The sequence below is a fragment of the Cervus elaphus genome, chromosome 1 (genome assembly GCF_910594005.1).
Source record: "Cervus elaphus chromosome 1, mCerEla1.1, whole genome shotgun sequence".
In the NCBI taxonomy this organism is placed as follows: domain Eukaryota; kingdom Metazoa; phylum Chordata; class Mammalia; order Artiodactyla; family Cervidae; genus Cervus; species Cervus elaphus.
In genome coordinates, this window is record NC_057815.1 from 55,957,214 (window position 1) to 55,979,972 (window position 22,759).

A 22,759-nucleotide genomic window follows, 5' to 3' on the forward strand; every position below is an offset into this window, starting at 1 on the left:
CAGACTCATGGCTTTTTTTATGCAAGGGAATCCCCACTGGTGGTTACATTCTAATCATGGGTCCTTTCTTTGCTATTCTCAAATGTACCTGGAAAGCTGTATTTACATCTTAGGGTTAAATTCTATTTGTGACTCTTTCTATGCATAATGAGGCCATAATTATTATGATCTGCTTCCCAAATACTTTCTCCTAAAAATTACTGTAAACTTGATGTGTTTCCTTATGACAGATTTTTTGCTCCTAAGCAGGTCCATCTCTTAATTCTTCTTTCCCAAAGCCTCCACATCTCCCAAGGTCCCAGTGATTAACTGGAAGATGAAATGTGGCCGCTTCCTGACACCTTAAACTTCTGTGTCCCTCGAGCTGCTTTCCTTTGCCTTTTCTGATAGCGTCATCCCTCCTCATATAGAGAAGCAGGAATGGACTGGGGCAAGCATGGGAAATCTCAGAAGATTTCCTATTAACATGAACATGGCAGGCAGACTCACACTCAGATTGGCCAGGGCATGACTACATGTAGACACTTGCATGCCTTGCCATTAGTTCATTTCCTTGTTCCCATCCTCAAGTATAGAGTCTTCATTTTTCAGAGAGCTAGGTACCACTTCACCAGCAGTTCCTCATTTACCTTATGTGGAAAGAGCCTCCTATCTTGAAATCTCCCTACCAACCTTCTCCTTTTTTCTATTTTCACTGTTTTTCCATTCCTTTTCATTGTCATAGAATCTTAGTTCCTGGTTTCCTTCTTATGCTCTCTCCACTGTGCCTCTTACCTACCCTGATGAATGAGGGTTTAGACTGACCTCCACCTTCTCCTTCACCCTTTTGCAGTCAGGGTGGTCACTTAGCATTGAGCATGCATGTTGAAGAGTTCCTAAGATGGGAGAAGCAACCTTTTTGATGCAAGAACCAGTTAAGAAAAAATGAAGATGTGAATAGATAACATTGCTTTTCATTTAAAATGACAGTAGGTTTTGTGCCCTATGAGCCAAATGAAGATATTTGCAACTTGGATAAATTATCTTGTGTAGAAAAATGCCATGAGAAAATCTGCCTCTTAAACATAAAAATGAATTCAGTTCAGTTCAGTCGCTCAGTTGTGTCCGACTCTTTCTGACCCCATGAATCGCAGCACACCAGGCCTCCCTGTCCATCACCAACTCCCAGAGTTTACTCAAACTCATGCCCATCGAATCGGTGATGCCATCCAGCCATCTCATCCTCTGTTGTCCCCTTCTCCTCCTGCCCCCAATCCCTCCCAGCATCAGGGTCTTTTCCAATGAGTCAACTCTTCGCATGAGGTGGCCAAAGTATCGGAGCTTCAGCTTCAGCATCAGTCCCTCCAATGAACACCCAGGACTGATCTCCTTCAGGATGGACTGGTTGGATCTCCTTGCAGTCCAAGGGATTCTCAAGAGCCTCTTCTCCAACACCACAGTTCAAAAGCATCAATTTTTCGGCACTCAGCTTTCTTCACAGTCCAACTCTCACATCCATACACGACCACTGGAAAAACCTTAGCCTTAACCAGACTGACCTTTGTTGGCAAAGTAATGTCTCTGCTTTTTAATATGCTATCTAGGTTGGTCATAACTTTCCTTCCAAGGAGTAAGCGTCTTTTAATTTCATGGCTGCAGTCACTATCCGCAGTGATTTGGAGCCCAAAAAAATAAAATCTGACACTGTTTCCACTGTCTCCCCATCTATTTCCCATGAGGTGATGGGACCAGATGCCATGATCTCAGGACCACAGTCGTGTCTAACTCAATGAAACTAAGCCATGCCGTGTGGGGCCACCGAAGACGGTCGGGTCATGGTGGAGAGGTCTGACAGAATGTGATCCACTGGAGAAGGGAATGGCAAACCACTTCAGTATTCTTGCCTTGAGAACCCCATGAACAGTATGAGAAGGCAAAGTGATAGGATACTGAAAGAAGAACTCCCCAGGTCGGTAGGTGCCCAATATGCTACTGGAGATCAGTGGAGAAATAACTCCAGAAAGAATGAAGGGATGGAGCCAAAGCAAAAACAATACCCAGTTGTGGATGGGACTGGTGATAGAAGCAAGGTCTGATGCTGTAAAGAGCAGTATTGCCTAGGAATCTGGAATGTTAGGTCCATGAATCAAGGCAAATTGGAAGTGGTCAAATAGGAGATGGCAAGAGTGAATGTCGACATTCTAGGAATCAGTGAACTAAAATGGACTGGAATGGGTGAATTTAACTCAGATGAACATTATATCTACTACTGTGGGCAGGAATCCCTTAGAAGAAATGGAGTAGCCATCATAGTCAACAAGAGAGTCCGAAGTGCAGTACTTGGATGCAATCTCAAAAACGACAGAATGATCTCTGTTCGTTTCCAAGGCAAACCATTCAATATCACGGTAATCCAAGCCTATGCCCCAACTAGTAATGCTGAAGAAGCTGAAGTTGAACGATTCTATGAAGACCTACAAGACCTTTTAGAACTAACACCCAAAAAAGATGTCCTTTTCATTATAGGGGACTGGAATGCAAAGTAGGAAGTCAAGAAACACCTGGAGTAACAGGCAAATTTGGCCTTGGAGTACAGAATGAAGCAGGGCAAAGGCTAATAGAGTTTTGCCAAGAGAATGCACTGGTCATAGCAAACACCCTCTTCCAACAACAGAAGAGAAGACTCTACACATGGACATCACCAGATGGTCAACACTGAAATCAGATTGATTATATTCTTTGCAGCCAAAGATGGAGAAGCTCTATACAGTCAGCAAAAACAAGACCAGGAGCTGACTGTGGCTCAGATCATGAACTCCTTACTGCCAAATTCAGATTTAAACTGAAGAAAGTAGGGAAAACCACTAGACGATTCAGGTATGATCTAAGTCAAATCCCTTACGACTATACAGTAGAAGTGAGAAATAGATTTAAGGGACTAGATCTGATAGGCAGAGAGCCTGATGAACTATGGACGGAGGTTCGTGACAATGTACAGGAGACAGGGATAAAGACCATCCCATGGAAAAGAAAAGTGAAATAGCTGGGTGTATTTGAGAAGTAGCCACATGGAGGAAAATTTTTAAATTTTTCCTCCTTTACATTTCCACAGCCTTTAAGTTCCTCAGCAGTGTTATTTTATCCTTGAAATAACCTTCAGGACAGGTGTTTCAAGAGACTTTGAGAGATGACATGACCTAGCCAAGATCACTTAGCAAATAAGAGCAGAACCAGGCCTGGGATTAGTTCAGTCCATTTCAGTGCAGCATTCCCTGAGTATAACTTACGCCTCATGCATTTTGCTAGGCATAAGGTTACATTGATAAATATAGTACGCTGTCCCCACATCCAACCCTAGCATCTCTTCTCCTCCTTTCCTTGCTTTGTTCTGAACAGAGTAGAGAGAATAATACCATTGCTCAGGAAACTCTCACACTCTGAACAACACTGCATTCCCATGGGTGGGATGAACTAGACCACTTCTTCCCTGAAGCAACCTCTATCCAGACCCTCCTGGACAGATCCAGGGCCACATGGTTGCTTAGGTAACAAGACACTAAGAGTTTGGTTCAGTTACATTCAGGTTCAAACTGCGGTCCTGCCACTTAGTGTATGATAGTAAGCAACTTAGGAAACCTCTTCATTTTCAGTGTCCTTATCTGTAAAATGGAGATAATAGTAATTTAGCTTTCAAGTGGTTATAATGAATGAATGAAATATATGTAAAGCACTTAACTTAGTAATTGGCTCATTATTAATAGGAGCTCAGTGAATGTCAGTTCCATTGTTATTATTGAAGTTATTGTCATTATCGTTTCATAATACTCTACTGAAATGGGAGGGAAGTCTATATTTGAATGTAAATTGCCTTAAGTCGGGTTGCTCCTCACTGGCAAAAGGCAAGCAGATAAAGGAAATGTGCCAAAAAAAAAAAAAAAGGAAATGTGCCTTAGGCCTAGACCAATAACTTTCAATTTTTTTTGATCACGGCTTATGGATATAAAATCTATTTCTTACTGTATGTATACATATACATTTGTATATGTATGCAAAATGTATATAGACTATAACAAAAGTTTCACAAAACAATATTCATCTATATACCACAAGCAGTGCACATACCTTTTTGCCATTCTAATCTGTTTCACTTCTTTAAAAATACAGTTTGACCTTCTAAAATCATTTCACAAACCACTAAGGAGGACTCTGCAGTTTGGAAACACACACCTCCAGGTTGGTGTTAACATGCTCAGGACACCTATTTGACACCTGAGAATCACTTAGGAAAATAAGTAGACCTCACCACCAGTACCTAGTGTCATACCTTTGGGTAACATGATTGCCAGATGGAATTATGGTTGTTTAAGTCCTGTGTTGGCCCTATATCAGTACAGGCTGTTTTCTCATTGCTGATTTTCTGCTCTGTGATAAATACTTGGCAGTTTTTCGTTAATGAGGCTCTGTTTGAGAAAGTACTTAATTATTTTAAAGTGTAACATCCCTTTTATTCTTTCAGGGCAAATAACTGAGTTCAGGATATAGTAGAGAACCACAGCAGCTCACATGTATCAATTTTTAAAAAAAACACAATCAACAAATGTTTGCAGTACCTACATTTCAGGCTCTTAGCATGGAGATAAGACTATGTGTGAGGAATTCCCTGACAGTCCAGTGGCTAGGGCTCTGTGCTTTCACAGCTGAGAGCCCAGGTTCAATCCCTGATTGGGGACCTAAGGTCCCACAAGACGCATGGCACAGCCAGCAACAACAAAGACGAAATGTGATTAGGTCTCTGCCCTTTGGAACACACAGTCAAATAGAAAAAGATGTGCAAATAATCACAGTGTGCTATGGGATCAGAGTTCAAATAGAGCTCTCTACAACTCTAGGGACAGTCAGGAATGCTTTTCAGAGTTTACATTTTTCCTGGATCTTAAGGAATAAGGAGTTTGTCAGGTAAAGAAATGGGAGAGGTCATTCTAGGCTGAGGGACTAGCGTAATAAAATGATATATTTAGAGAATAATATCTCAAAATCAGGGAACCAACCACTCAGGCATCACTGTAAGGAAGCACTGACTGATTTGTATTTCAGTACGAAAGCTCGGAACCTTGACAGAAAGGAGACTAGTAGGCTCGCACACGGGAGGCCTGTGCCTTTTCCAGGTCTTTGTTCTGTCTTGTAGCAGCATTTTCTGTGTACCATCAGCCAGCACCTCTGCAGCCCTGAGCTTTCTGACTTCTTTGGGCTACTGAAACCCTTCATTTCCTGTTTCCACAGGAGTGAGGCAGAAATGAAAGATCATGTCTGAGGATTTTTCTTTTATCAAATTATGTCGTACTTTATGCAGTTTTGAAATAGATAGCTTAATTATCCTGCCATTAATGTTTTCAATCCTTAGTAAGTACAGAATCCTTTTCCTTAAGTGACTTGAGCAGTTCTTTTGCTCAGCAAAGAATATAACTGTGACTTACTTCTCACCATGTTTGTTATTACCAGGTAAAGTTTGCCACAGTCACGAAGCACGTTGTATCAGAAAAAAAAAATTACTCAAATTACAAAAGTATTATCTTTGATACTACCTATCATTTTGGTGCAAGTAGGGATTTTAGGAGAAGTCATTACGTCAGCCATCACAAGCTATATTTTTTGTGGCATTGGGTATTGTCACAGGATCATAAATTTTTGCTGTACGTAACTATCAACTTACGGAAAATAAATGGAATTTCCAAGTGAAAAGAGAAAAAAGAAGATAGTGTGGCAATGCTTACTGCTCTACTGCAAAAACATGCCCTTTGTTATTCCAAATGGTTGGTAGAGCTTCACTCCTGATATGATGACCTTGCTCAAAGAATAAACATGTTATATAGCAAATCTTATTTGCGAATCAGTCAGCCTCATTAAGTACCAGGACCAATGTATTCCTAACATTCACCCCCTCCCCAAATTCCTTAATTTTATTATAAAAACTTGTTTCTCACCAAATGACAACCTCTAAAAGCTTATTCCATTTGGTATAATTTTTTAGTGGCACTCTTTGCTGTGCTGTCCATTTCATTGTGCTTATAATATTTATAAACAAGTGCTGAAATTTCATTTAACAGACACTCAGTTCATCTTTTTGTGTGATTGTTTATTTGTTAATCAAATAAGCTTTTTATTTGTTAATCAAATCTTCTGCTTTTATTATATTTACATTTTCCTATTGTTAATTTAATTTTTAAAATTAACCTGTTCTTCTCTTATGCAATTTGCTCTGATGTTTGCTGCTATGTACATTTCATTCCTCCTTCCTTCTTTAATCTTACCTACCAGTGCATGGGTACAGAGATAAATGTTTTACTCAGTCCAATCCCAAATCTTCAGCTAAGGGAAGAGTCCATAATCAAGGTACTGTATTATTTGTCCTGATGTATCACTGTTTTTAACCATCTTCATATGAAGGCATATGTTACAAGTGAATTTTTTCACATTTGTTTGTCAAATCATTTTCTTTATTCTCATCCACATTCTGAATTTCCTCTGTGACTTCATTTACAAAAAAATTAACACTTGTCATAGTATCTAAGAAAACTCATAGGTTATAATAGATTCATCCATGTTAAGCAGAAATTGCAAAACCTTTTCTTGAGAACTGGTCTTCTGACCCTATAGACGCTTATAAAGAGAGAAGCAGATGTGACATTATCATGGTGACTTCTGGTCACCTAGAAACATGGCTTGATTTAATATTTGTCAAAGATTAATTTCTCAAAGAGCTAAAGAAGGCACCTTAGGGAAGCAGTAGCAGTGTTATGTACCCCTGTGACTCCATCACCAGCCTGACACCACAGTCTATGGGCATTTCTAAGGGCCTCTGTCAAATTCGAGATGTATTATATGCCTTTGTGTTTAAATATTTAATATTTGATGATCTAACTTGCATATAAAATGCTTGATTTTTCTAATTAATATAATTAAGATCAACTTATGAGATTCTTCCTAGTAGCTTAGCTTCGTCTTTCCCTTAGAAGACATCTACTTCTGACTGTCCCTCTTAAATAAAGCCTCCTAAGAGTGAAATGCGCATTACTAAATTTATAACTTTTCACTGTTTTTCCTGCATACTGGGGGAAAAAAGATAAAAATATAATCTTTACTGACTTAAAATTACATCATTTTGGCATAATGTGCAAATATTAGTTCTAAATCCAGCCTCAAATTTTAGTGGGTTTAGTAAAGTTCTGATTTATTTCTTAATGTGGATTTCTTATTGAAATGACTAAAGCAGAAGAATGTTCCTTACTTCTTTCTTGAAGCCATGAGGAATTTACTCCCATGTTCTCTTTCCTAGGCTTCATTATTGCCTCCTGCCCACATTTTTTTTTTCCTGCCCACATTTTTTTCTTTCCTAGTGTCAGCGCACTCTATTTATGATCTCACTATGTATTTATAAATACTGAATTTACATCAGTATGCAAAAATAGAATTGACTTGGGTGATTTCTTAGGTTCCTGTGAGCCAAATGATTTTTGAAATGCTATGCTGAATAATGCTTATATGATGCAGATGACCAATATGATACATGATTATTTAGATGAATTAATTTGCTATTACCTCTAAAACCGTACCCGCAGAGCATGCATCTTTTTTCCTATCCAATGGCATTCTCACATCAGAATATCTCACTCAACTGTTTTGACTTTTGTGAAGGTGTTTGGGCAAGTCTTCGCTCTAGCACTCGCCTGATCAGCTCTCCAACATCCTTTATTGATGTTGGCGCCCGGCTGGCAGGCAAGGATCACTCGACCTCCTTCAGTAACAGCACTTACCTGCAAAACCAGCTCTTGAAACGTCAAGCAGCCCTTTATATATTTGGTGAGAAGTCACAGCTAAGGGTAAGATTTCTTTTTCTCACTTAGAAACTTCATGGATACAGGAAGGCAGCTTCTAAAACTTATTTCATAAACCAATTTTCCTAGAATTTTTTTTTTTTTTTTGCAGCTTGGATTCTTAACCTGGAGTTAATAATCAATCTCAAAAAAATTATCTCATGAATATGTTTGCATATGTATGTCTACCTGTACTCATGTAGAAGGAGATACGTATGCATACACACACATGCATATTTATTACCCATGAAAAAAGTGCTTATTCATAATCATTTTTTTTCTTTTATTGAAGTATAGTTGATTACAATGTTGTTAATTCCTATTTTACAGCAAAGCAATTTGATTACACATAATGTGTACATTCTTTTTTTAATATTCTTTTCCATTATGGTTTATTATAGGATACTTTTTTTAATTGGAGGATAATTGCTTGAGGCTTCCCTGGTGGCTCAGATGGTAAAGAATCCACCTACAATGCAGGAGACCCAGTTCGATCCCTAGGTTGGGAGGATCCCCTGGAGGGCATGGCAACCCACTCCAGTATTCTTGCCTGGAAGAAGCCCCGTGGACAGAGGAGCCTGGCGGGCTACAGTCTGCAGGGTCATAGAGAGTCGAACACGACTGAGCCACTAAGCTCAGTGCACACGTGTATACAGTGTGTTTTTAATATTCTTTTCCATTGTGGTTTATCATAGGATATTCTTAATTGGAGGATAATTGCTTTACAATGTTGAGTTAGTTTCTGCTGCACAACACCATGAATCAGATACAAGCATATATGTATTCTTTCCCTCTTGAGCCTCCCTCCACCGCTCTAGGTCATCACAGAGCACCATGCTGATTTCCCCATTATATACAGCTTACCACTAGCTCTCTGTTTTTTACATAGTAGTGTATATATGTCAATCCTACTGTCTCAATTCACCCTGCCTTCTCCTTCCCCGACTCTGTCCACAAGTCCATTCTCTGTGTCTATTCCTGTCCTGCAAATAGGTTCATCAGAAACATTTTCTAGATTGATATATATGCATTAATATGCAATATTTTTCTCTTTCTGACTTACTTTGCTCTGTCTGACAGATTCTAGGTTCATCCACACCACTACAAAATGACCCAATTTTGTTCCTTTTAGTGGCTGAGTAATACTCATTGTTAATGGGTAAAGAAGTGTGGTACGTGATCATTTTGAAAATCAGCATAATCATCAAGACTGTTAGGGAGTATGTATTTAAAAGGAAGAAGGCTATTCAAGCTGTGGTTTTCCTCTCTCAGTTCAGCTTCCAGAATCTGTGCCCATGGCAAAACAGATGTTTCTGTTCCTCATAAACCTATTGATAAAGCTGTAGGAAGGAAGAAGAGTAGAAAGAGGAGTATGGCACTGCATGTGGAAGCAAGGGAAGGCCAAGATTGCCCTTCATAGGTTACAGAGACACATGTCCTCTAAGACATGTCAGAAAATGTAAAATATTAATTAGCTGATAATCAACTTTATTCTTACTTTTCAATTATTATGCTAAAGAGCTTCACTGTGCTCAAGTCCTCTAAATTGTAAAGACAGTCTCTATCTCCAAAAGCAACATTAATTCTTCTGGATTTGATGTTTTGCAATTCACACATTACAAAATAAATTTCATCGTTACAGACAGGTGTGTGGGAAATAAAAAGTATTTGTTAATTAAGAAATCCTCTCAAGTTTAGTCCAGGGATGCAGTGAGCACTGGACAATCTAGGCAGACCTTCACTTGAACTGAAGAATGGAGGCTGCAAGCAGGATCCCTCAGGCTTGGTCCAAAGGATGCCAGAGCCTGAGTCAGCTCCTCCGTGGCAATCTAGCTTTGCTGGCACTTCTCCAGCTGCCTGGACTGCTGTAGTGACTTAGTCTCCAGGCTTCAGGGTAGAATGAAACCACTGGGTAATGCTCAGTTTTTAAATATGCACGTGTGTCTTCTGATACAACAGGTAATCTTATGTCCAGAAAATAATTGGGACACTTTTCAACAGTAGCCCAGGAAGGCCTGCACAGCCTCCTTGGCACCAGTGTCTTTCCCAGAACACAGACTTTTCACACTTAACCACTTATTTATGACCTGAGTCACTCCCCAAGGTTTGTCTCCTGAATGCTCATCTCTGCCATTCCCTTTGCACATCAGTCTTCAAATAAGCTGTGTGATCAGGCATATACAAGTAAAAAAGACTAGCCACTTAAGACCCTTCCTCCTTTCCTCCCTCCCTTCTTTCTTTCATCAATACAATATTATATTTAAAAAGCATAATTCCATAATCCCAAACATAATTTCTGGCACATTAGTTATTAGGATTTTTGTGTATTCCATTCACGTTTTGTTTTTTATTGAACTCCGTCTATAGATTGCAGGTGCATGTCTGTTTGATGTGTGCCTCAGTCTAGCCAGCACAGTGCTTCCTAATTACAGCTCCACACCTTTTTCTCCCAGCAAAAGGAAACACAGGAGACCAGTAAGTGAGAGTGACTTATTCTAAATAATCTGGAATTGGCTTTATTTACCATTTTTAATTCATATCTTGGTGACAAATTCCTTATAACCTAACAGTGCCTGTCTCAACACTATGGTTGATAACTCCTGCTTTATAACGTAAGTATGAAAGTGTTATTCTATCAGTCGTGTCCAACTCTTTGTGACCCCATGGACTGTAGCCCGCCAGGCTCCTCTCTCTGTGGAATTCTTCAAGTAAGAATACTGGAGTGGGTTGTCATTCCCTTCTCCAAGGATCAAACCTGGGTCTCCTGCATTGCAGGCAGATTATTTAACTTCTGAGCCACCAGGGAAGCCTCTTAAGGTAAGTATACCTAGCTCAAGTGTAGATGGGAAATAGAAAAGAATCTAGTTGTCCTGAAAAATAAACTATTTTTTATGTATTAGAAGTTGTTGGTTTTTTTTAATTTATATAACACAACACTGTAAATCAATTTAGTAGAGTATACTTCAATAAAAAGTTTAAAAAATAGAGTAGATAACAAAAAAAGACCTGCTGTATACCACAGGGAACTATACTCAGGAATATAAATGTTCAAATATCTGGGTAAATATATCTGGATTATAATAAATGTTTTAAATTGTATATAGCTTTTAAAGTAAAGCAAAAGTTTAAAAAAACTTGAAAATATGACTGATATTTTACACATAGATGATAAAGAAACTAAAATATCCAACAATTTAGAAAATTATCCAATGATTGAAATAATTATGAAGTCTATTATACAACATGGAGACATGTTATGGCTTGAGATAAAGAACCTAGCAGTTTGAGAACATGAGTTCCTTTCTGTTTTTCTTTATCATCTGTATGTAAAATTAGAGTAGCATACAGCTTTTTTATTTTTATTTTTTATTGAGATGTAATACAATCCACTAGAGGATTTTTTCCTACATTTTAGAGTATTTCTTTAGGGTAGCTCCCTTAAGGTAGAATTACTAAGACAAAGAAACTTTTTTTCTTAATATATGTTGGAAATGCTCTTTAAAGGAAAAAAATACTTGGGAGTTTTTGCTTTTTATTTGAAAACTTTTATAGGCCTTGAAAAAATACTCTAGCCAGTATAAAACATGAAATGGACCCTATATATAATCTTTGGCAGCAATTTTGCTTAGTTGCGGTAAAATACAAATAACATAAAATTTACTGTCTTAACATACACTTTAGTAGTGCTAATCACATTCACATTATTGTATAGTCAGTCTTCAGAAAACAGATGATCCAGTTTTGAGTAATTTGGGCAGGATATGAAGAGTGAAAAGAACATGAGAAAATTCATTCATTCTTTGCCATAAGAAGCTGGAGAACTTTTAAATCTTCAGAAGTAGGCAACTAGATTATCAGAATAAACTATTTCAGTGAGCCATCAATTTAGTGTTCTTTAGTTAATATTGAAAACTCACCTGGAAAAACTCCATGTGGATTAAAAGTACAAAAATTCCGTATGAATTTTTGAGTAAAAGTACTCAAATAAATATAGATTTAAATATATGTCCTTTTGAGTGGAAAAAATTGTCCATAAGTTAGAAATCAACAAAGCCTCTCATGTTTTACTGTATATCATTTTTTTATTATTGGCTTTAAAAGAATAGCTACAATATTAGTAGTCTTAGGACAGTGAGACAGTGATTTCTATTTCCTTCTCAATGTTTACTCTTTTTTTTTTTTCATTTTCACAGTGGCTATGTTTTACTTGCATAATAAGAAACAAATGTGTATGTCTATAAACTTTAAGTTGTAGAGCTTTGGAATCTCAATAGCATATTACCTTTTAATTGTAATGCACATCTTAAGGAGATTTAGTTTACAGTGTGGGATTAGTCATGCATCATTGGTTCCTCTTTAGACTTCCCGGTTCATGGCCTTATAAGAAAGTGAAAGTGAAGTCTCTCAGTCGTGTTCGACTCTGCGACCCCATGGACTATAGCTTGTCACGCTCCCCTGTCCATAGGATCTTCCAGGCAAGAGTACTGGAGTGGGTTGCCATCTCCTTCTCCAGAGGATCTTCCCAACCCAGGGATCAAACCCGGGTCTCCCATGTTGTAGGCAGACGCTTTACCATCTGAGCCACCAGGGAAATCCTCATGGCCTTATAAGTAGCTTCTATTTGGTGCTATAAGCTCCATCAGATAGATTCCAGTCTACAAGTAGCCTTTTCAAGTTCTCAGAGTGAGAAATCAAGTCAAACCACTAGACCTTACTGAATATCTCTTTCCAGCAATACTGACGCATTAGCCGCACAAGATTGACCTTCTTGACCCACTGCAGCCCCTGCAGCTCCTTGGCCTCAACTGACTGTATATTATTAAGCATTGCCCTGTTGAGAACATTGCTCTTTTACCTGTTACACTTCATCTGCCTAATTCTCTGCATCTTCATCCACAGAACTTCAAGTTAGAATTTGCTTTAAATTGTGAGTTTGTGCCTGTTGAATATCATGACATCCGACAAGTGAAAGCCAGTTTCAAAAAGCTGATGAGGGCTTGTGTTCCAAGTGCCATCCCTGCTGACTCAGAAGTGACCTTCCTAAGAGCCCTGGGAGACTCTGAGTGGTTCCCACAGGTAATATTTGGAGCAGCCTATCTTCTAACTCAAGTGAAAAGAGTCCCAAGGGGATATACAGAACTGATATTTGAGGAAAAGAATATTGTATTCCCCACTACCTGACACTCTCCCCTTCTTGTGTGTCCTCTATAAAGGCCTTTCAGTTCCAGGGCACCACGTGATGTAGGAGGTGCAGGGGTGGAATTCTTCCTTGGGTTTTTCTCTGTTACTGAAATTTGGTCTCCATAGGAGGCTAAGAAAGATTATTGTTTTTAGGTGGAAACTTTTTGATACGTAACAAATTTAATCAACATGTATTTATAAGGCTTCTGGTCTGTCATTAGCAGAGTGATAATCCAGGACAGAACGTGACTTCTATGTGGCTCCAAGGGCCTTTTCCTCTTACTTTCTCACTTTCTTTTTGTCTCTACCTGTTCCATCTCTCTGGATTTTGGATTCATCCCCCAAACCAGCCCACCAAAGGCACACTGGATGCCCTGAAGCCTTCTTAAAGTTTAGGAAAAACCACTTATCCTTCCTTCAGCTAAGTCAGTCTTGTGATGTTTTCAATTGAACTCCTATCAAGAAATTAAGGAAATAGGTATGCCAGCACATAACCCACATGTCTTCCAAACCACAGAAAGAATGGTATTTATGACATGCATGTTTCAGACACTGATGCAGACATTTGGCCAAGAGCCTCTCTGCAGTACAGCCGTGTCTGTAGGCCCCTCGTGCTTGTTCATTACTCCTCCTCCCCCCACAGGAGTGCACAGCCCCTCTCCCCCCTGTCTACATCAACCTCCAAGTCTCCGACCTCTTTTTTTTCCCCCTTCCTTGCTTGAGGAGGAAAATGGATTGTTTCCCACAGTACACGGGACTAAAAAGGGGAAAAAAAAAAAGCCAGGAAATGATGTAAGCGCCCAGTGCAGTGACTATTCTCAAGGTACTTAAACTCTAGGAAAACAGCCACATATATAATTAGCTATAAATCTGTATGAGGCTGTGTTAGTTACTGTTAAGGCAATTCAGTATACTTTGAAGTAGCCATGGAAGCTGAGCGATCAGGAGTCCCCTTCTGTTCCTAAGCTATGAGCCCCAGCCCCAAAATATTCCCACCACTCTACCTATCCATCTGTTTCTGCTATTGTGCATTCTGCTCCTTACTTCATAGTGGATCCATATCAGAAATTAGTGACTAAAAACAATGGAAAACATTGCCCCACTTCGGATATTGGCAATTTAAAAGTTTACTTAGAGCAAATGCTAACTAAGCCCAAGAGAATTCAGGCCTGGTAATAGTTGTGTTATAGGAACTTCTGGGTGAGGAGCTTCCCATTCCTGGAGGGGACACGTGCCTTGTTGCTGTTTTTAAAATAGCCTAGCTCTTTAAAATATGTTGGTGGGGGTGTTTAAATTCCAAGCTGGGTTCATTCTACAAATTATGTCGAGTGAGGCTTTAAAAAGTGTTTTTTAATCAGAATGTTACACATTTAGTTTTGAGATCTATATGCTCTGCTCACAACCTTGTTCATTAGGGACTTTGAGTCAATTGGCTTGGCTCAAAAAGCTGAGCACAAATGCAAGTTTTCTTCTCATTTAATACACAGTACAAATACTTAAGTGTACAATTCACATTTGATAGAAGCAATATCTTTTATAATTTCTCTAGGGAGATGCATTTTATATATATTTTGTAATATTTTTCTTTCTCCTAAGATTTTTGGTATAGATATTTTCTCTAATATGAGAGGTTTCTAAAATTTAAAAAGTGTACAGTTCAGTTAAAATAAAAAAATGAAAAATACATTTTAGTATATTTACAAAGTTGTGCAGCCCTCTGAGATAAAACATACTATACCACTTAATAAGAAATTTTAAATCCAATAACTGTATTGCAAGGGCCACTTAAAAACCTGTCTTTGCCATTCCATAGAATTATAGCTCTTCAGTTTTGAGGGGAATCTTGTGAGCTCAATTTATTTCATTATGTATCCCTTGAACACATTGTTTTAAATTTTGTCATTGTTTAATCTTGATTTTGACGAAGAGTTTTAATTGTTTAAAATTTATATGATTCTTTGTTGTTGAAATATTTTATTCCTAACTTGTTTGATTATCTAAGGTTGATAGCAGGTGTGTCTGTTCTTGGTGCTCAGAAAGCACTTGTCTAAATGTGGCCTCTGTTCCTTTTTCTTAGCTTCATAGGATATTGCAGCTGGCTGTGGTTGTTTCAGAAGTACTTGAGAATGGTTCCTCAGTTTTGGTGTGTTTGGAAGAAGGCTGGGACATCACTGCACAAGTAAATTATTAAACCATATTTTCTGATAGTTTTATATTTGTGTTTCAACTGAATTATTTTAAAATTCTGCAGGTGAATCTTTCGTATAATGACTAATGTGTTTATGGACAGAGAAGGTCCTCTGTTAAACAGCACCTGGTATCCATCAAAAGGCTCTGTGCCAGGAGTTCCCAGGCCCTCCATAGCCTGGGCACTCTGACTCAGGTCATCAGGCTCCATGGAGCATCACCACAGATGTACCATGCAAGCGTGACCAGCAGTGTGGGACACAGACCATCTCTCCTATGTTTTGTCAGTTCTTTCTCTGGTTCTGTTAGCCCCTTCTTTACTCACACCAAAGTGTGGGTATAATCTACAGGAAAATGTTAGTCTACATCTCCCAGAAGATGTAGGTTTGAAGTGATCCTCTGACCTTGTTGATTAACCTAGGAGAAAGCCACAGTCAGCAAACTGGCCAGGCAAGGATTAAATCCTTAATTCTCTGTAGAAAAATGTAACCAAAATGAATTTGAGTCTTACTTTTTAATGGAAAGCTTGTAGAATTAATACAGTTAGTTGTCCTGGACAGGTTAGTGAACAAATTTGCCATCCAGATAACTTTGCTTATAGAGTAGCTGTCATCAAAATGAAGTGCTTTGTCTTACTTAGCAATAGGAATTTTTCGGGACTGAAAGTAATGAAGTATCCAACCTGCTTGTGCCCTAGGTGACCTCCCTGGTTCAGTTACTCAGTGATCCCTTTTATAGGACACTTGAAGGCTTCCGGATGCTGGTCGAAAAGGAGTGGCTCTCTTTTGGTCATAAATTCAGTCAGCGGAGCAGCTTGACCCTCAGCTGTCAGGGCAGTGGTTTCACTCCAATCTTCCTACAGTTCTTAGACTGTGTACACCAGGTAAGTAGAGCAAGTTTAAATCGACCAGATACGAAAGCAAGGACAGAACTAGCATTTATTGAGTATTGCATCGCTGTGCCAGGTATCTTTATGTCACAACTCTGATAGACTCAGCCATAGACTTGATGAAATCTCAGCGGTAGATTTCTGGAGATGGAAAAGCAAAAGTAGTAGTTGGTTTCTTCTCTTTTAGTTTTTGTTTATTTATTTATTTATGGCTGCACTGGGTCTTCACTGCTGCACAGGCTTTCTCTGGTTGCAGCAAGCAGGGACTATTCTCTAGTTGCGGTGAGCAGCCTTCTCATTACAGTGGCTTCTCGTGTTGGAAGCATGTGCTCTAGAGTGGTAGGTCCTCAGTAGCTGCAGCACACAGGCTTCATTGCCCTGCAGCATGTGGAATTTTCCCAGACCAGGGATCAAACCCACGTCCCGTTCATTGGCAGGCGAATTCTTAATCACTGAACTGCCAGGGAAGTTCAAACTAGTTGGTTTCTGAAATTAAGACTGCTGAGCTGGTTGTTGAGCTTGACCCCAAGTGAAAGGGTTATTCTTGTTTAGTCACTAAGTCATGTCCGACTCTTTTGCAACCCCATGGACTATAGCTTTCCAGGCTCCCCCGTCCATGGGATTTCCTAGGCAAGAATACTGGAGTGGGTTGCCAATTTCTTCTCCAGGGGATTTCCCAACCTGGGGATCAAACCCACATCTCCTGCAAGGCAGGAGGGTTCTTTACCACTGAGCCACCAGGGAAGCCCCAAGTGAAGGGGTCAGCACTCTCAATTACCACCTACCAAGAGGAACAAACTTGGGCTTATTGTCTAAGAAGATTTGATCTAGTGTAGAATAGCAAAAATCTCAAGGTGATGGTGTGACCTGAAATCGTACACATGGTCTTCCCAGTTGGGGAAAACCCTACCTCGTGCCTGAGAATTTAGGAGAGGTAGAGCCTAACCCTCGAGAAAGAATCAGGGCCCGACCAGGCAAGCCTCTGAGGTTGAAAACAATGGCTCAGTTCTACTGGGTGACATAATCAGGACTAATCAAAGGGCCAGACAGAAACAAAGGTATGTAATGCAGTCAAATCCAGTGGGAACAGGGAGATGTGAATGTTCTGGGCTCCCTCCTACCTTCATCTCAGGCCTTGAGTCAGGATTGGGCTTGAGAATTAAATGGCACTGAGTTTGCAAGTTGAAGGTGTTGGCACCAGTGGCTAAATTGGCCTGGGAAGAACAAGGTTCACGCTTTCAATTGTGTTTCATCAACAGTGAATGGGTTCTGACATGTCAAACATATTTGTCAGAATGGTGAACCACTTTGAAATTGAAATACCTTGGCCTCAAGTATCTATTGGAAGGAAAAGTTAAAATGTTTTTAGGGACCAGTTTTGGAACTAGGTCATCTTATGTATGGTTATGTTTTGTTTTATATTCTATTAATCACTTCGCCAGCTTTATCAATTCACTTTATATTTTTAAAAATTTATATAAAGTGTATAATTCAGTAGTTTTTAGTACATTCATAGAGCTGTACAATTACCACAAGCAATTTCAGATTATTTTATCACCCAATAAACAAAATCCATACACATTAGCAGTGACTTTTACACCACCCCCACCTGGATGCCATTCCCAGCATACACACACACTGGAGATTATGTTTTTGATTGCTCCACAGCTTTTTAAAGACCTATTGAATAATTTTAATTGATTTGAGCAGGATCTGGAGACACTGGCCACAAGGTTGAGCTTATACTTTTAAACTCTTTGTAGCAAATGATATATTTGCTTCCTGTTGGAATATTAGCTTTTTGATTCAGATTCCTTTCAACAAATAGATGAGGGAAAAGTGTGAAGCCCATTGTCTGTGAAACAGAAAACTAAGACCAAAGGAAATGTGCAGGCCTTTTCTCACTTCTGGATAGGTGACAGCATACAAGTTCTTCGTGAAACACTTCTTATCTCACACTTACTATGCTAACCAAGTGCACTGGGCTATTTCCTGCCTCCCTGTCTATCTCCCACCCCCACCCCACCCCACCCCCCGCAATCATTATTAATACTTCTTGACCGCTTACTATATGCCAGGCACTAGTCTCAGCACTACATTTTATTTCATGATTCTTTCTAGGTAATCTTTGAACCTTTTCCAGGCCTCTTCATTTGTATTCTAATGAACCATCTACAGACTTCCTTGATAGCATCATCTATTAATGTCTGTTGCCTTCTACTTAGACTGAGAATTCTTGGGAGCAGGGTCTGTGTCATATTAGTCTTCATATCCCTAATATCTAATTGTAATTTCAGTCTCTGGAGTGTAGTATACCCTCAGTAAATAAGTACAACAAATGAATACATGAAAATTTGAATGACCACCTGGTTCAGCCTTGTTCAGGCTCTCGTTACCCTTCATCAGTCAGGACCATCTCGGATATCCTAAGTACAGTTGCTGATAAAATCTTCTGAATGCTCAGATATGATGCTGTTATCCTCTTTTACAAAAATCTTTAAAACAGACAGAAACTTTCAGTGGCTCTGTGTCATAAAGAATTACTCACATCCAACTTCAATGTAATACTGTCACAAATCACTTGAAAGGTTTTTAAGGCTCCTCACTGGATGCCTGTGTTGTCTCAATAAGTACACTCAATCAGCTTTACCCCTGCATGGAAATAATAACACTGTTTATTAAGTTGAATACTAGATGAAGCAACTGACTGTCTTTTAATGTTTTTGGCATATAAAACTGTGTATCTTTAACAATTAAAGTCACAGTCTTCATAATGTGGTGTTCACACTTAAAGAACACGTAGGGATTAAAAAGCACAATAGAAAAAAATCAATGAAACCAAGAGCTGGTTCTTTGAAAGGGTAAACAAAATCAACAAACTTCTGGCCAGGCTTACCAAAAAGAAAAGAGAGAAAACCCAGAAAAAACAAAATAAGAAATGAAAAAGGAGAAATCTCAGCTGATACCACAGAAATACAAAGACCATAAGAGAATACTATAAACAATTATATGCCAACAAATTTGGCAAGCTAAAAAAAAACAAAATGAACAACTTCTAGAAACATTGTTTTTAGTCACTAAGCCTTGTCCGACTCATTTTGCAACCCCATGGACTGTAGCCCACCAGGCTCCCCTGTCCATGGAGTTTCCCAGGCAAGAATACTGAAGTGGGTTGCCACTTCCTTCTCCAGAGGATCTTCGTGACCTAGGGATCAAATCTGTGTCTCCTGCATTGGCAGGTGAATTCTTTACCATAGACCCACCAGGGAAGCCCTCTAGAAGCATAAAACTCACCAAAATTGAATCAAGAAGAAATAGATAATTTGAACAGTGATCACTAGAAATGAAAGAACCTGTAATTTAAGAAAAAAAAACTCCCTACAAACAAAAGTCTAGGAACAGATGGCTTCACAGGTGAATTCTACCAAATATACAAAGAAGAACTTACACTGATTCTTCTCAAACTCTTCCAAAAGTTTGAAGAGGAGGGAACAGTCCCAAAGACATTATATGAAGCCACCATCAGTTACCCTGATACCAAAACCAGACAAAGATACCACTAAAAAAGAAAATTACACCTCAACATCACTCATTATCAGAGAAATGCAAATCAAAACCTCAATGAGGTAGCATTACATGCCAGTCAGAATGGCTACTCTCCAAAAGTCTACAAGCAATAAATGCTGGAGAGGATGTGGAGAAAAGGGAACCCTCTTACACTGTTGATAGGAATGCAAACTAGTACAGCCACTATGGAGAACAGTGTGGCGATTCCTTAAAAAACTGGAAATAGAACTGCCATATGACCCAGCAATCCCACTCCTGGGCATACACACTGAGGTAACCAGATCTGAAAGAGACACGTGCACCCCAATGTTCATCGCAGCACTGTTTATAATAGCCAGGACATTGAAGCAACCTAGATGCCCATCAGCAGATGAATGGATAAGGAAGCTGTGGTACATATACACTATGGAATATTACTCAGCCATTAAAAAGAATTCATTTGAATCAGTACTAATGAGATGGATGAAACTGGAACCCATTATTCAGAGTGAAGTAAGCCAGAAAGATAAAGAACATTACAGCATACTAACACATATATATGGAATTTTAAAAGATGGTAATGATAAACCTATATGCAAAACAGAAAAAGAGACACAGATGTACAGAACAGACTTTGGGACTCTGTGGGAGAAGGCGAGGGTGGGATGTTCTGAGAGAATAACATTGAAATAAGTATACTATCAAGGGTGAAACAGACCACCAGCCCAGGTTGGATGCATGAGACAAGTGCTCAGGGCGGGTGCACTGGGAAGACCCAGAGGGATGGGATGGAGAGGGAGGCGGGAGGGGGGATTGGGATGGGGAACACATGTAAATCCATGGCTGATTCATGTCAATGTATGGCAAAAACCACTACAGTATTGTAAAGTAATTAGCCTCCAACTAATAAAAATAAATGGGAAAAAAAAAGACAATTACAGGCCGATATCTTTGGTGAATATAGATGCAAAAATTCTCAACAAATGTTAGCAAACTGGATCCAACAACACAGAGAAAAGATGATGCACCTTGGTCAAGTAGGATTCATCCCAGGTTTACAAAAATGGTTCAACATATGCAAATCAGTGTAATGCACCACATTAAAAAAGACAATCAAAAACCACATGATCATCTCAGTAGATGCAGAGAAACCATTTGGCAAAATTCAACATCCATTCATGATAAAAACTTTTACTAAAGTGAGTTACAGGGGACATATCTCAACATAATAAAAGCTATTTATGACAAACCCATAGCCAATATAATATTCAACAGTGAAAAGCTAAAATCTGGAACAAGGATGCCAACTCACACTTTTATTCAACTTAGTATTGAAAGTCCTAACCACAGCAATCATACAAGGAAAATAAAAGGTATCCAAATTGAAAGGAAGAGGTAAAATTGTCACTATATGCAGATGACATGGTACTATGTATAGAAAACACTACAGACACCATACAAAAACTACTAAATCTAATAAATAAATTCAGCAAAGTAACAGGATACAAGACTAACATTCAGTAATTGGTTGTATTTCTTTACACTAACAATAAAATGTCAGAAAGGTAGTGTAAAAAATAATATCTTTTCAAATTGCACCCCCCCCAAAAAAGTACTAGGAATTAACCAGACCAAGGAGATGAAAGACTTATACACTGAGAACTGTAAAATGTTGATAAAGGAAATTAAAGAGGCTTCACAGAACTAGAAAGATATCCTATGTTCTTGAATTGGAAGAATTAATATTGTTAAAATGGCAGTACTATATGAGAGTTGGACTATAAAGAAAGCTGGGCGCTGAAGAATTGATGCTTTTGAACTGTGGTGTTAGAGAAGACTCTTGAGAGTCTTGGACTTCAAGGAGATCCAACCAGTCCATCCTAAAGGAGATAGTCCTGGGTGTTCATTGGAAGGACTGATGTTGAAGCTGAAGCTCCAATACTTTGGCCACCTGTTGCGAAGAACTGACTCATTTGAAAAGACCCTGATGCTGGGAAAGATTGAGGGCAGGAGGAGAAGGAGACGACAGAGGATGAGATGGCTGGATGGCATCACCGACACAATGGACATGGGTTTGGGTGGACTCCGGGAGTTGGTGATGGACAGGGAGGCCTGGCATGCTGCGGTTCATGGGGTGGCAAAGAGTTGGACACGACTGAGTGACTGAACTGAACTCAAAGCAATCTACAAAATTAATACGATCCCTATCAAATTACCCATGACATTTTTCACAGACCTAGAATAAATAATCCTAAAATTTATGTGGAACCATAAAAATCTAGAACTGCCAAGTAATCCTGAGAGGGAAGAAGACGAAGTAGGAAGCCTAACTGTCCCAGATTTCAGATAATACTACAAAGCTACATTAATCAAAACAGTGTGATATTGGTACAAAAACAGACTTATGGATCAACGGAATAGAATAGAGAGCCCAGGAGTAAATCCATGCACCTACCTACCATCAGTTAATCTTTGACAAAGGAAGCAAGAATATCAAATGGGAAAAAGACAGTCTTTTCACGTGGCGCTGGGAAAGTTGGACAGCTGCATGTAAATCAGTGAAGTTAGAACACACTCTTACACCATACACAAAAATAAACTCAAAGTGGCTTAAAGACTTAACCATAACACCATAAAAATCCTAAAAGAGAGCATTGGCCAAACATTCTCTGACATAAACTGTACCATTGTTTTCTTGGGTCAGTCTCTCAAGTCAATAGAAATAAAAATAAACAAATGGGACCTAATCAAACTTACAAGCTTTTGCACAGCAAAGGAAACCATTTAAAAAAAAAAAAAAAAAAAACTACTGAATGGGAGAAAATATTTGCAAATGATGTGAACAACAGGGTTTAATCTCCAAAATATACAAACAGCTCATATAACTCAACAACAAAAATAAACAGCCCAATAGAAGAATGGGCAGAAGACCTTAATAGACATATTTCTTCAAAGAAGATATACAGATGGCCAGTAGGCACATGAAAAGATGCTCAACATTGCTAATCATTAGAGAAATGCAAATCAAAACTGAAATGAGATACCACCTTCACCCATCACACCAGCCACCGTTAAAGTCCCCGAATAACAAATGGTAGAGAGGGTG

The 22,759-nt window shown here is 38.9% G+C and overlaps 1 protein-coding gene across 3 annotated transcripts in view; it reads left to right on the forward strand.

Moving 5' to 3' along the window:
- Window positions 1-22,759, forward strand: part of SBF2 (SET binding factor 2) — a 494,424-nt gene that overhangs the window by 443,646 nt on the left and 28,019 nt on the right. For all 3 annotated transcript variants that reach the window (XM_043903289.1, XM_043903298.1, XM_043903284.1), the window contains 4 exons: window positions 7,672-7,856; window positions 12,750-12,926; window positions 15,109-15,210; window positions 15,916-16,101. In XM_043903289.1, coding sequence (XP_043759224.1) covers window positions 7,672-7,856; window positions 12,750-12,926; window positions 15,109-15,210; window positions 15,916-16,101 — 650 coding nt within the window. The remainder of the gene's footprint in view (window positions 1-7,671; window positions 7,857-12,749; window positions 12,927-15,108; window positions 15,211-15,915; window positions 16,102-22,759) is intronic.